At 46.0% G+C, this 13,774-nt stretch overlaps 1 protein-coding gene across 4 annotated transcripts in view; it reads left to right on the top strand.

The window, feature by feature from the left end:
• The window catches only part of LOC137091670 (protein unc-79 homolog), an 84,831-nt gene extending 72,636 nt beyond the window's left edge, over window positions 1-12,195 (top strand). For all 4 annotated transcript variants that reach the window (XM_067456305.1, XM_067456303.1, XM_067456304.1 and 1 more), the window contains 9 exons: window positions 3,583-3,687; window positions 3,770-3,847; window positions 3,993-4,082; window positions 5,681-5,856; window positions 5,949-6,132; window positions 6,273-6,476; window positions 6,550-6,627; window positions 8,987-9,028; window positions 11,831-12,195. In XM_067456305.1, the coding sequence (XP_067312406.1) occupies window positions 3,583-3,687; window positions 3,770-3,847; window positions 3,993-4,082; window positions 5,681-5,856; window positions 5,949-6,132; window positions 6,273-6,476; window positions 6,550-6,627; window positions 8,987-9,028; window positions 11,831-12,019 (1,146 nt within the window). In that variant the 3' untranslated portion in view covers window positions 12,020-12,195. The remainder of the gene's footprint in view (window positions 1-3,582; window positions 3,688-3,769; window positions 3,848-3,992; window positions 4,083-5,680; window positions 5,857-5,948; window positions 6,133-6,272; window positions 6,477-6,549; window positions 6,628-8,986; window positions 9,029-11,830) is intronic.
• Window positions 12,196-13,774: the final 1,579 nt, after the last annotated feature.

Raw genomic sequence — 13,774 nt, 5'->3', positions numbered from 1 at the left:
GAATGAAACTAGTCCAATCCTGATTGGTGCAACGTCATGACGTAGATGTGACGGCAAAACCAGAAGCTATAATGGGAACGCCGGCGCATAGTAGCGTCAGTTATCGCTCTTCAGCATAACGCTCTGTGTATATTGTCTGTCTATTTATTGTTGTACGTCCCTATATATCCATATATATATATATATATATATATTATCATGGCGACCAAAAGCACTGAATTCAGGCGGTGTGTGCCTCCGTGCCCTCGTTTTATGTCGGGTGCGGACACACATTCGCTATGCGTTCTTTGTTTGGGTGTTCAGCATGCCACAGCGGCTCTCGAGGGAGCCGCTTGTGAGCAGTGCGAAAAGCTGACACTCAAGGTGCTTCGCTCGCGGCTGGCCGTTTTCTGCTGGTGGGTTCCTCTGAGGAGGGACCTTCTGTCACAGGTGGGGGGCACAATATTCCACCCCCGGCCAGAAATATGGAACCTGTGGGTCTGGCCCCTGAGGGGGCCAGGTACCGGAGGCTGGACTACCAGCAGATGTAATAGAGTCCTTACTCAGCTCCAGGGCTCCCTCAACTAGGAGATTGTACACCCTCAAGTGGAATGTGTTCGTCACTTGGTGTAGAGAACGTGAGGTGGACCCAGTTAACTGCCCGGTGGCTTCAGTGCTGGAGTTCCTCCAAAATCGTTTCTCTGCAGGGCTTACCCCGTCTACACTCAAGGTGTACGTGGCTGCCATTGGGGCTTTCCACACTCCTCTGGGTGATGGGCCGTTGGGTAGGCACCGATTGGTTGTACGATTCCTCCGCGGGGCTAGGAGGATGAGGCCTGTAGTTCAGACCAGGGTTCCTTCCTGGGATCTGGCGGTGGTTCTCGAAGGGTTGGCTGAGGCTCCCTTCGAGCCACTCGAAACAGTTGAGCCTAAATTTCTGACCCTTAAGGTAGCGTTCCTTCTGACTATCACATCTCTGAGGAGAGTGGGGGATCTTCAGGCCTTGGCAGTTACGCCGACTTGCCTGGAGTTTGCCCCCGGGGGAGTAAAAGCTATCCTGCACCCTAGACCGGGCTATGTGCCTAAGGTGCCTTCTAACGTGGTCAGATCTCTAGTCCTACAGGCTTTCCATCCTCCGCCTCATGTGACGGCGGAAGAAGGGAGACTCTTTCTTTTGTGCCCCGTCAGGGCTCTGAGAATATATCTTGAGAGGTCAGCACAGTGGAGGAAATCGGAACAACTGTTAGTGTGTTTTGGTCCGCCTAAGAAGGGTTTGCCTGCAGCGACTCCCACTATTAGTAACTGGATAGTGCAGGCGATTGCCTCAGCATATCAGGTGCGCGGGTTGCCTTCACCTATAGCCGTTAGGTCACATTCCACCAGGGGCATGGGCTTCCTCGGTGGCTCTTCTTTCGGGCGTTCCAATGCAGGATATCTGTGAGGTGGCTGGTTGGGCCACTCAACACACATTTATTAGATTTTACAGTCTTCACCTCCCTGCGACTCCCGGCGCCAGGGTGCTCCAGTCCTAATTGTGCCTGGGTTCCAGCTTCACATTAGGGCAGGCGTACCCTTGGTGTGGCATAGTGGGTACTCGTTCCCCAATTCGTCGTTTCGACGCAGTGCGAAGTTCCCTTGATATAGGGAACGTCTCGGGTAATGTATATAACCCTTGTTCCCTGAGACGGAACGAGCACTGCGTCTCGTCGCCATACCGCGTATCGCCTGAGAGCGTTCTGCTTCATCGCGATAATTGACGCTACTATGCGCCGGCCATCCCTTTATAGCTTCCGGTGATGCCATCACATCTTCGTCATGACGTAACACCAATCAGGATTGGACTAGTTTCATTCATACTTCAGATGCGTTGATGCTTAGGGAGCATCCCCAATTCGTCGTTTCGACGCAGTGCTCATTCCCTCTCAGGGAACAAGGGTTATATACATAACCCGAGACGTTTTTAAAGGTTTTGATGGATTTTCACTGTTAACAGGGGCGAAACTAGGCTCATTTTAGGAGGACTTTAGCAACCCTCAATTTCTGCCATGAACTCTGTAATATGTGCCCTAACCTGTGATGGCCTCTGGCCCTTTAAAACTCATATGAAACCGCTTCAGATCCCTGCCGTATTTTAGTTATCCAGCGTGTTTTTATCAGTCTGTAGTGCGTCAGAAGAAGAGGACAATGTGTGTGCATGGGTTGATAGTAGGGCCGGGACTCGATTAAAAAAAAATGATTCTATTTAATTAGAGGCTTTGTAATTAATTAATCTAAAAGAATCGCATTTTAATTGCATATAAATATTTGACCTGAGAACATTGAGAAGTAATTTTTCACATGGATGTTTAGTATACCATTGAATAATGATTTTCATTTTTTTATTGTTTATTTATTTATTTGTTTATTTTATGGTTTATTTATTTCAGACAAGTAGTGCAATGTTTGCCATTAAGTGCAGCAGAAGCGTGTGTGTGATATTTGAGGCTCTGTGTGCTGCGGTGATACGCTAACTCCTTGTTGTATCGCACACAACCGTGCTCTTGTCGACGCTTCCATCCTTTCGTTTTTTAAACCAAATGTCCCGTCCACGGGCCGAGCAGAGCGGTCTCATCAGCTTCTCCGCTCATGTTCACTGCGGTGTGTTGCTGTCGTGACTCGTGAGCGCTAGTTGGTGTTCCAGGATAATCGCTCCGTCGAAACTCATTCACTGAAAAACGTTCCGTGGTGCAAAAATAAGTGTGGTTAAAATTATGTTATTTATTTTTTGCGTAATTAATCTTAATTAACGCGTTAAAGTCCCGGCCCTAGTTGATAGATTATCATATCTGCATCTGTGTAGTTCTATCATAAATACAGTTTAAATATGATGCGAGAGCTTCCTATACACTGTAAAGTCTCAGCTTATTTATTTATTCATGTATTTAAATTAAATTCCTTTCATCTAAATGGCATGACTTTTTCTACTCTTGCTATCCGTTATCCTTCAGTGCAATAAAATTTCTAAAATTTGTGATATGTTCCTTTTTTTAATAAATTCAATACCAAAGTGAGAAACGAACTGTAAAAGGGCGTGGAAAGGCAACTGAGCTGATGAATGCTCCTCTGCTGCCATCTACTGGTTATAGTGGTCATGGTTTGTTTTCCTCCACTAAAGCACCTCCATGACACATGTAGATCTGCTTTAAAGTTCATTTTACAGCACAAATGTAGGGTTTTAAAAAAACATTGTGTTGAGAAAAATATTTTCCGCACATATCGCCAAATCTAGACATTTACAGTAATATAAAGTTAGTCTCTATTCTCAATGAATATTAGCTGGGTATATAAAAGGATTAGAAACTAAATCAATATTCAGGGATTGTCTTGATAGGTAGTGTATAACCTACTGTTTCGTTCATCCCTAGCCTAGTATACAAACATGATATGGCATTAGTTTTTAAATCATACCCTCACTGGAGTCCAACCTAGGATCGGCTGTTGATGGATCGTGACTGCAGTGGTCAGACAGACAGCGCTCAGCTTGGCAAACGGGAGATATCAGCATTCAGAAGTGCACAACATGCACACGTTTGATAATGCCGTTTTTCCTCCTGTTTCACGCAGGAGCGAGACAAGTTCTACATGTCGCGTATCGTGGTTCTGGAGCTGCTTCAGGCGCTGAAGTTCAAGTCCTCTATCCCTGATACCAACCTCCTGCTGCTGGTGCAGGTACACGGGCTTCATTCAGCACAGATTACACACACACACACACACACACAGGAGAACATCACTAACCCTTCTGTGTCCTCAGTTTGTGTGTTCAGACATCGGGACGAGGCTGGCCGAGTCCACCATCCTCCAGAAGCACATGATCACCGCCCTGCCCGGGGTAAGACTCGCCTCTCATCGCCTCTCATCTGCCATCTGTGATCTGTGCGTTACTGACTGCTGTGTGTGTGTGTGTGTGTGTGTGTGTGTGTGTTTGTGTGTGTGTGTGTGTGTGTGTGTGTGTGTGTGTGTGTGTGTGTTCTCAGTGTACCACAGCGGCCATGGAGTGTTTGAGGCAGTATCTGAGCGAGCTGCTGGACTTCATCGCAGACATGCACACACTCACTAAACTAAAGGTACAAACGTCATGATGTCCATGCTCGTTCCTGAAGCTTCAGCACTTGTCTGTCTCACTGAACGATGGCTGTGAACCTTCTTAGGGAACGGGTGGAGTTTAGATTGTCCTAGTGCGAGGATGCGAACACGTCTAAATATTGAGAAAATCTCCTTTAAAGTTGTCCAAAGGAAGTCCTTAATAATGTATATTTCTACTAATAATACATTTCTGATATATTTACGGAAGGAAATTTGGATAAAAGAAATATGTATAATTTTGACCCATTCAATGTATTGTTGGCTATTGCCACAGATATACCAGTGAGAAGCAGGACTGGTGTTGAGCTCCAGGGGGCATATTACAGAAACTAATAATAATAATAAATATGATAAGTGTAATATTAATATTAGCATCATTAATGAGTTATCTTATTGAATGTTATACAGTGTTTTATTACCTGCGGATATAACGCATCACTAGCGCACAGCAGTTTGTTCATAAGTTCCAGCTCTTGAGCTATTCTTGTGTCCTATAATGATATTCAGTGAAGAATATCTGATATAGACACTTTATATTAAAGCAGTTTGACTGCACAAAAGCAGCTTCAGTGAGAAGAGGTCAGCTCAAACAGACCGCTATGCCTCCGCTTTCTCTCGCCAATCTCCAGAACAATGTCCATTTACACACAACAGCTTTGTGTTTGCAGCCTTGCGTTTGCTGATGGGAAATGTTTGGAGTGTGTGCGAGTAGAACAGACACTCAGATCAGATCTGTGTGGAGGGAGTCGATACGGCTGCTCAGAGACACACACACAAACCGAACTCCTCCACAGCTCAGGCTTTCCACTGGACTAGTCTTAAAGGATTTTAGATCAACTTTTGCTGATAGTTTCCTCACCCCATGTCATCCCAGATGTCCACGTCTTTCTTTCTTCAGTGGAAAAGATTTGAAGGTTTTTGATGAAAACATTCCAGGATGTTTCTCCATATAATGGACTTCAATGGGCCTCAAACGGCTCAGGGCCAAATGAGCTTCAGTGACGCTTCAGAGGGCTTTAAACGACAGCAGACGATGAAAAGATCATGCTTGACGTAGGCGGAAGCACCGGGTCAGTGTTTACAAGAGTGTGTAAGGAGGACCATACACACATATTCAGATGTCTTTGTGTCAGTTTATCATTTAAAACGTTTTTACGAACACTTGTAAACACTGACTCGGTGCTTCCGCTTACGTCAAGCGAGACCTTTTTTTTGCTTATAAACTGAAACTCTTTTATTTTGTGTTTAAATGACGATGGTTTGTCTAGACGAGACCCGTATTCATCGTCTGCTGTCGTTTAAAGCCCTCTGAAGCGTCACTGAAGCTCATTTGGCCCTGAGCCGTTTGAGGCCCATTGAAGTCCATTATATGGAGAAACATCCTGGACTGTTTTCATCAAAAACCTTCAAATCTTTTCCACTGAAGAAAGAAAGACGTGGGGTGAGGAAACTCTAAAAGTGAACTAATCCTTTAAGTCGTGTGTGCCAAATGCCTGAATGTGAAAGGCTGAAAGCGTGGTGTGTGTGTGTGTGTGTGTGTGTGTGTGTGTGTGTGTGTGTGTGTGTGTGTGTTTCTCAGAGCCACATGAAGGCCTGCTGTCAGCCGCTGCACGAGGACACGTTCGGAGGGAATCTGAAGGTCGGTCTGGCTCAGATCGCAGCGATGGAGATCAGCAAAGGAAACCACAGAGACAATAAAGCAGTGATCCGCTACCTGCCCTGGCTCTACCACCCACCCTCTGCTATGCAACAAGGGTAAAGCTGTGTGTGTGTGTGCGTGCGTGCGTGCGTGTGTGTGTGTATATTTGCATCAGCCTCTCTTTTACACCGTGCTTCCGTTTCCTCAGACCCAAAGAGTTCATCGAGTGTGTGTCGCACATTCGCCAGCTGTCCTGGCTGCTGCTGGGCTCTCTTACCCACAGTGCTTTGCAGCAGGGCTCCTCGTGCTGTATGCCCATCCCACTGGATGCTGGATCTCACATCGCAGACCATCTGATCGTCATCGTCATCGGATTCCCAGAACAGTCCAAGGTAGGGCAGCGGAGCTCCAGATGTTGGCGAGGCTCCAGATAATGTGGGTGGGGCTTCAGTTGATGTGGGCGGAGCTCCATGTGTGGGCGGAGCTCCAGCTGATGAGCCGTGAGTCTGACGATGCTCTTCTATGTCCGCAGACATCAGTGCTGCACATGTGCTCGCTCTTCCACGCCTTCATGTTCGCCCAGCTCTGGACCATCTACTGCGAGCAGGCCGCCGCCGTCCCGTCCAGCCAGAACCAGAACCAGAACGAGTTCTGCTCCGGAGCCATCCTGACGGGGCTGGAGTTCTGGAGCCGCGTGACTCCCAGCATCCTGCAGCTCATGGCCCACAACAGAGTGGTACGACTGAGCGAGACGCTCTCAAGCATACGGGTCTGATGGGACTCAGTCTTAAGGTCTTCCTGTGTTTCAGATGGTGGAGATGGTGTGTCTGCATGTCATCAGTCTGATGGAGGCCTTGCAGGAGTGCAACTCAACCATCTTCGTCAAAGTAAGAGCGCTTCATTACATACATGCTTAACCCTCTGGTGCTCTTCGTTTAGGGCTTACGTTGTTATCTTCCTGGTCAGAAGTGAACCGGGTCCCAAAAATGTAACTTCCTCCACCCCAGAAAAACCAATGAAATGTATTTTTTTTCAATAATATTTTTTCTATGGTCTTTGGTATTTTGAGAGGATTTCATGGTACTTATTAATATTTATGCAATAATTATGGTCTATTTTTGCCATTGAAAAAAAAAATATATATATATATATTGTTTATTATTATTATTATCATTATTATTATTATTATTATTATTATTAATTTTTTTAACAATATTTCAGGTTAAATAAGAGCTAGCCTGACGTGCTCATCCTCAGCTCGAGTCAGAATATGAGTCTGATGCTCATTGGGCTGTGATTATGGGGCGTGTTTCAACCCAACCAGGAAAGACCTTGATTGGATAGACCGACAGCCAATCAGACCAATGAAGTGACGCATTACGTTAGTTGTCAAAAGAGTTCAACTGTACTGTGTTGCTAACTCCGCATTTTTTTCCGCTGGTTATTTTCTATACCTGCGTTTTGAAACGACTATTATGTGATATAGACCCATGAGTGTGAATTTTAGCAGCAACCTTGCCCAAATAACACACATTTTACCCCCCAAATGCCATTTTTTCCCGGAGCATTTCCCGAAGCAATTGAAGCATTATTCAAATTAATAGCAGATGTTAACTTTACCATCTAAAAGGCCATTATAGTAATGGCGGTTTTTGGCAAATGATACGATGCTAACGATTAAAATTAAAACTGAGCTAGCTAATAACAATAGGTAGATATGGGAAGGTCTAAACATGGACTAAACATGGGATAACGTGTAGGCTACGTGTTCTTAGAATGAAACACCAGATTTGAAACTGAAAAGTATTCTTGCAGATCTCGATGCCTCCAATGAAATAAGTCGCTCGGGCACACTTTCTCTTTGTCGGGGTCTTCTTTGTGGATGTAACCATCTCCGAAGTTTGCGCTGTGCGTCTGTTTGCCTGTTATGTCCTGCCACTCTTTTTACGCAGCTAAAGAATCCAGCCGTATGTTGTACATAATGTCTGGAGAAAGCTTCTGGCTACAGGACTGTCTCCCATGAAGAGAGTTCTCTTTTCTCCTCGTGTAGCATTTACAGACAAAGTTACGGATTTTCCCCATTTCGCTGTCTTTAGCACTATTCGCACGAGTTAGTATTATCTAGGGACCTCTGTGATTCAGAAATAAATTCCCCACATCTGAGTTTTGCGGCGCATTCGCACGGGATGAACAAGCCTGTGATTTTATTTCAATTTACTGACTTCTCCCGGATATGATGTCAAGACTTCGTTTTATAATGTATGAATAAACAGGCATCGATATCATTTTGATTATTTTACAGTAGCCTAATAAATAAATATAATTTCGTTCAGTTAGCGAACAGACATTTAAACGAGCTTGTCATTGTGCTGTTCTGTTCTGTTTTCATTAAGAACAGTATTGATGTTAATATTAAACACACCATTCAATCAGATTACTCCCAAATTGATGCTCATTCTAAAGTGAAAGTATAATCCGTGCGGGCGCGGCTGCACGGGAATTCATAACGGTGCGCATTATGAATGCAGACTTTAAAGATAAAGATAGAAATGCTCACAGGAAGAAAAAAAACCTTGCAAAAATTATATACGATCCGCCTAATCCTGGCCAAATCACAGAGATGTCGATTCGCACGTGACTGAGTGGGGCTTTATCCCCATCAAGTGAGCGCTTGTTCATAAGCATCCGGCTTGTCGATGAAGTACTTCGTAACATTTTCGGTGTAACGGCCACGGTTCAGCTCGTCTGCGATCATCTTTGCGGCGTCCATCTTCATTGAATGTTGATATCAGCCAGAGCCGGCCAGAGTATAATAAGTAGCCACGCTTCCCTCGGAGGGCAGGTACAGTAACAAAAGAAACAAAAGCCGGCTTATCCCGTATGGAAATAAACACAGACAATGACACGCCCCTAATGCGTGCTAGAATCTCCGAAAACAAGCCGATTTCAACCTCAAAATGCACGCTTTTAAATACACCAATACTGCTTTCTCAAAAACGGAGAGGCTTCTTCGTGATCTCAACTAACAGATTCTGCAAAAAAATGAAAATCACAAAATTTGAAATAAAATGCTTCTTTCGCATTTTGCGCGAAAGTTGTGCTGCCGACTTGTGTCCCTGGTTTCCGTGACGGGTCACATTTTCTGGTCAAAAATGACAGAAGAGCACCAGAGGAAACAAACATATGAATTTGGACTGTAGTGCTTGAAGTGTTTATTATATTTAATATCTTCTTCATTCTGTTTAGCTGATTCCCATGTGGCTGCCGATGATCCAGTCGAATTTAAATGTAAGTGTTCAGACAGTGATTCCTGCTTTGTTTCTGAAGTAAACATTGATAATCTCCCTGTTAGAGGATATACAGGTCCTTCTAAAAAAAATTGCATATTGTGATAAAGTTCATTATTTTCCATAATGTAATGATAAAAATTAAACTTTCATATATTTTAGATTCATTGCACACCAACTGAAATATTTCAGGTCTTTTATTGTTTTAATACTGATGATTTTGGCATACAGCTCATGAAAACCCAAAATTCCCCAAAAAATTAGCATATCATGAGAAGGTTCTCTAAACGAGCTATTAACCTAATCATCTGAATCAACTAATGACCTCTAAACACCTGCAAAAGATTCCTGAGGCTTTTAAAAACTCCCAGCCTGTTCATTCCTCAAAACCGCAATCATGGGTCAGACTGCCGACCTGACTGCTGTCCAGAAGGCCATCATTGACACCCTCAAGCGAGAGGGGAAGACACAGAAAGACATTTCTGAACGAATAGGCTGTTCCCAGAGTGCTGGATCAAGGCACCTCAGTGGGAAGTCTGTGGGAAGGAAAAAGTGTGGCAAAAAACGAGAAGAGGTGAGCGGACCCTGAGGAAGATTGTGGAGAAGGACCGATTCCAGACCTTGGGGGACCTGCGTAAGCAGTGGACTGAGTCTGGAGGAGAAACATCCAGAGCCGCCGTGCTCAGGCGTGAGCAGGAAATGGGCTACAGGTGCCGCATTCCCCAGGTCAAGACACTTCTGGGCTACAGAGAAGCAGCACTGGACTGGTGCTCAAATTTAGCATGTCATTGGGAAATCAAGGTGCCAGAGTCTGGAGGAAGACTGGGGAGAAGGAAATGCCCAAATGCCTGAAGTCCAGTGTCAAGTCCCCACAGTCAGTGATGGTCTGGGGTGCCATGTCAGCTGCTGGTGTTGGTCCACTGTGTTTTATCAAGGGCAGGGTCAATGCAGCTCGCTATCAGGAGATTTTGGAGCACTTCATGCTTCCATCTGCTGAAAAGCTTTATGGAGATGAAGTTTTGGTTTTTCAACACGACCTGGCACCTGCTCACAGTGCCAAAACCACTGGTAAATGCTTTACTGACCATGGTATTACTGTGCTCAACTCTCCTGACCTGAACCTCATAGAGAATCTGTGGGATATTGTGAAGAGAAAGTTGAGAGACGCAACACTCTGGATGAGCTTAAGGCCGCTATCGAAGGATCCTGGGCCTCCAGAACACCTCAGCAGTGCCACAGGCTGATCGCCTCCAGAACACCTCAGCAGTGCCACAGGCTGATCGCCTCCAGAACACCTCAGCAGCGCCACAGGCTGATCGCCTCCAGAACACCTCAGCAGCGCCACAGGCTGATCGCCTCCAGAACACCTCAGCAGTGCCACAGGCTGATCGCCTCCAGAACACCTCAGCAGTGCCACAGGCTGATCGCCTCCAGAACACCTCAGCAGTGCCACAGGCTGATCGCCTCCAGAACACCTCAGCAGAGCCACAGGCTGATCGCCTCCAGAACACCTCAGCAGAGCCACAGGCTGATCGCCTCCAGAACACCTCAGCAGTGCCACAGGCTGATCGCCTCCAGAACACCTCAGCAGTGCCACAGGCTGATCGCCTCCAGAACACCTCAGCAGTGCCACAGGCTGATCGCCTCCAGAACACCTCAGCAGAGCCACAGGCTGATCGCCTCCAGAACACCTCAGCAGTGCCACAGGCTGATCGCCTCCAGAACACCTCAGCAGTGCCACAGGCTGATCGCCTCCAGAACACCTCAGCAGTGCCACAGGCTGATCGCCTCCAGAACACCTCAGCAGTGCCACAGGCTGATCGCCTCCAGAACACCTCAGCAGTGCCACAGGCTGATCGCCTCCAGAACACCTCAGCAGCGCCACAGGCTGATCGCCTCCAGAACACCTCAGCAGTGCCACAGGCTGATCGCCTCCAGAACACCTCAGCAGCGCCACAGGCTGATCGCCTCCAGAACACCTCAGCAGTGCCACAGGCTGATCGCCTCCAGAACACCTCAGCAGTGCCACAGGCTGATCGCCTCCAGAACACCTCAGCAGAGCCACAGGCTGATCGCCTCCAGAACACCTCAGCAGAGCCACAGGCTGATCGCCTCCAGAACACCTCAGCAGCGCCACAGGCTGATCGCCTCCAGAACACCTCAGCAGCGCCACAGGCTGATCGCCTCCAGAACACCTCAGCAGTGCCACAGGCTGATCGCCTCCAGAACACCTCAGCAGTGCCACAGGCTGATCGCCTCCAGAACACCTCAGCAGTGCCACAGGCTGATCGCCTCCAGAACACCTCAGCAGTGCCACAGGCTGATCGCCTCCAGAACACCTCAGCAGTACCACAGGCTGATCGCCTCCAGAACACCTCAGCAGTGCCACAGGCTGATCGCCTCCAGAACACCTCAGCAGTGCCACAGGCTGATCGCCTCCAGAACACCTCAGCAGTGCCACAGGCTGATCGCCTCCATGCCACGCCGCACTGAAGCAGTCATTTCTGCTAAAGGATTCCCCACCAAGCGTTGAGTGCAGAACTGAACATCATTATTTGAAGGCTGACTTTTTTTGTATTAAAACACTTTTCGTTTATTGGTCGGATGAAATATTTTTCATGAGCTGTATGCCAAAATCATCAGTATTAAAACAATTAAAGAACATAAATATTTCAGTTGGTGTGCAATGAATCTAAAATATATGAAAGTTTGCTTTTTATCATTACATTATGGAAAATAATGAACTTTATCACAATATGCTAATTTTTTGAGAAAGACCTGTAACCCCTGTGTCCATCAACAGCATCTGTCCGCGGGTCTCCAGCTGCGTCTGCAAGCCATTCAGAACCGGGTGAACCACCAGTGTCTGCAGAACCCCGGGTCCGGATCCTTTCCTCTTGCCCTGCGCAAGTGGCTCCAATGCACTCAGTTTAAAATGGCCCAGGTGGAGATCCAGTCGTCTGAGGCGGCGTCCCAGTTTTACCCCATGTGATCGTGTGTGTGATTCAGCTCAAGCGCAGTTGTCTTCCTAGTGTGTGTGTGACTGCATTCTGCTCTTTATCAGATGCATTAGAGAAATCATGTATAGAGCGAACGTTTCTTCGCATCACCAATAGTATATGCATATTCAAACCAAAATAAATAAATCAAGATTTTTTTTTAAACATGTGTGTCTTTGTGTTAAACAGAAACAATTTTATTTTACTTGATGAAATGCTTTAAACAGCTTAACTTCTGAAGCATTCAAAAGTGACTAAAGAAGTTGAGATGTCAGATGTGCTAGTATCATGTGTGCAACTAATTTAATAAGCATTTGGACTCTTTCTCATTCATGTGTGTTTGGGGACTAGGCAGGGAACTCTGGGTACAGGACGCCAAGCCAATAAAACACAAACAGGTGAAGAACAGCAAACAGACAGGATCCAACAAGTTAAACATAAAGAGAAACTCAAGACAGGAAGCTGAAACATGTAAGCTGAAGGCAAGCGCAGACCAGCCGAACACTAGAAACAGAAACACAAGGAACAAAATATTAGGAGAAACTAGACAGAGGAGAAATAAGGGAAAAATCAACCGAGGGAGACAAAAGGAGATATAGGCAGAGCAGAGAAAACACTAGTGATTGCATATTACATTAGATTACTGGAGGTAGCCTTAACTAAATACTAAGATATATTCATGTGCCAGTTCAGTATCTGCTGCTCACACTTTACAGCATTAGTTCCCTTTGAAAGTGTTTCATGAAGTACTTGCTGTGTTTGCACATATGGGTGGAATCCTGTCAACTCTTCTAAGAAGATGGATGTGCTAGTCAAGTCAACTTTTTTATATAGCGCTTTTTACAATGCCGATAGTTTCAGAGCCGCTTCACAGTGTTAACAGGAAAATAATGCTACAGAATTTGATTTGCTCTGAAAACGGTGATGTTATCAGCTCATTTCAATTATCATATAGTGTCAGTAGGGTTAGGGTTAGGGTGGAGCTAGTTGTCATTTTAGTGTCCCCAACTGAGTAAACCAAAAGCCAAAGGCGACGGAGGCAAGGAACCAAAACTCCTTCAGGGCCAGAATGGAAAAAAACCCTTGGGAGAAAACAGTCGGGGTGCCAGTTCTACGGACAAACAGTGTATGACTTTAATTATGGCAACATTATAGGTCAGAGATCATATTAGATTGGAACATTCAGGGTAGTTGTCCAGATCCATCTGGTTGTAGATTGGAGTCGTCGTGCCGGAGACGGGGTTATTGAGGATGTCGTGTCGATGTGGCATTTACAGTGGGGAGTTTAATTGACTAACTCTGCAAACACTTCAGGGATGCGCTGGTCATGTACAGGCGCAGGTCCACCATCTGATCTGGAAACGGCTGACTGCAGTAAACCTCGGGATAAACAGAGAGACTAACATTAGTGTAGATGCCCCTCTTCTGATGATGTAAATGTATTAATATTTTTATTTAAGTGTCATGCACTTATTTGGGGCGGCAGTGGCTCAGTGGTTCATGTAGGTTGTCTACAAACCGGAAGGTTGTTGATTCGATCCCCGGTCCGCCTGACCAAGTGTCGAAGTGTCCATGAGCCAGACACCTAACCCCAGCACCCTACACGGCTGACATCACCGTCGGTGTGTGAATGGGGGAATGTGAGGCAATATGTAAAGCGCTTTGGATGGCCATAGGGTCTGTTAAAAGCGCTATATAAATGCAGTCCATTTACCATTTACTCATGGTGCCCAGCCCACAAGGGCATT

This window comes from Pseudorasbora parva, chromosome 10 (genome assembly GCF_024679245.1).
Source record: "Pseudorasbora parva isolate DD20220531a chromosome 10, ASM2467924v1, whole genome shotgun sequence".
Lineage (NCBI taxonomy): Eukaryota > Metazoa > Chordata > Actinopteri > Cypriniformes > Gobionidae > Pseudorasbora > Pseudorasbora parva.
This window is presented reverse-complemented; position numbering and strand designations above follow the sequence as displayed.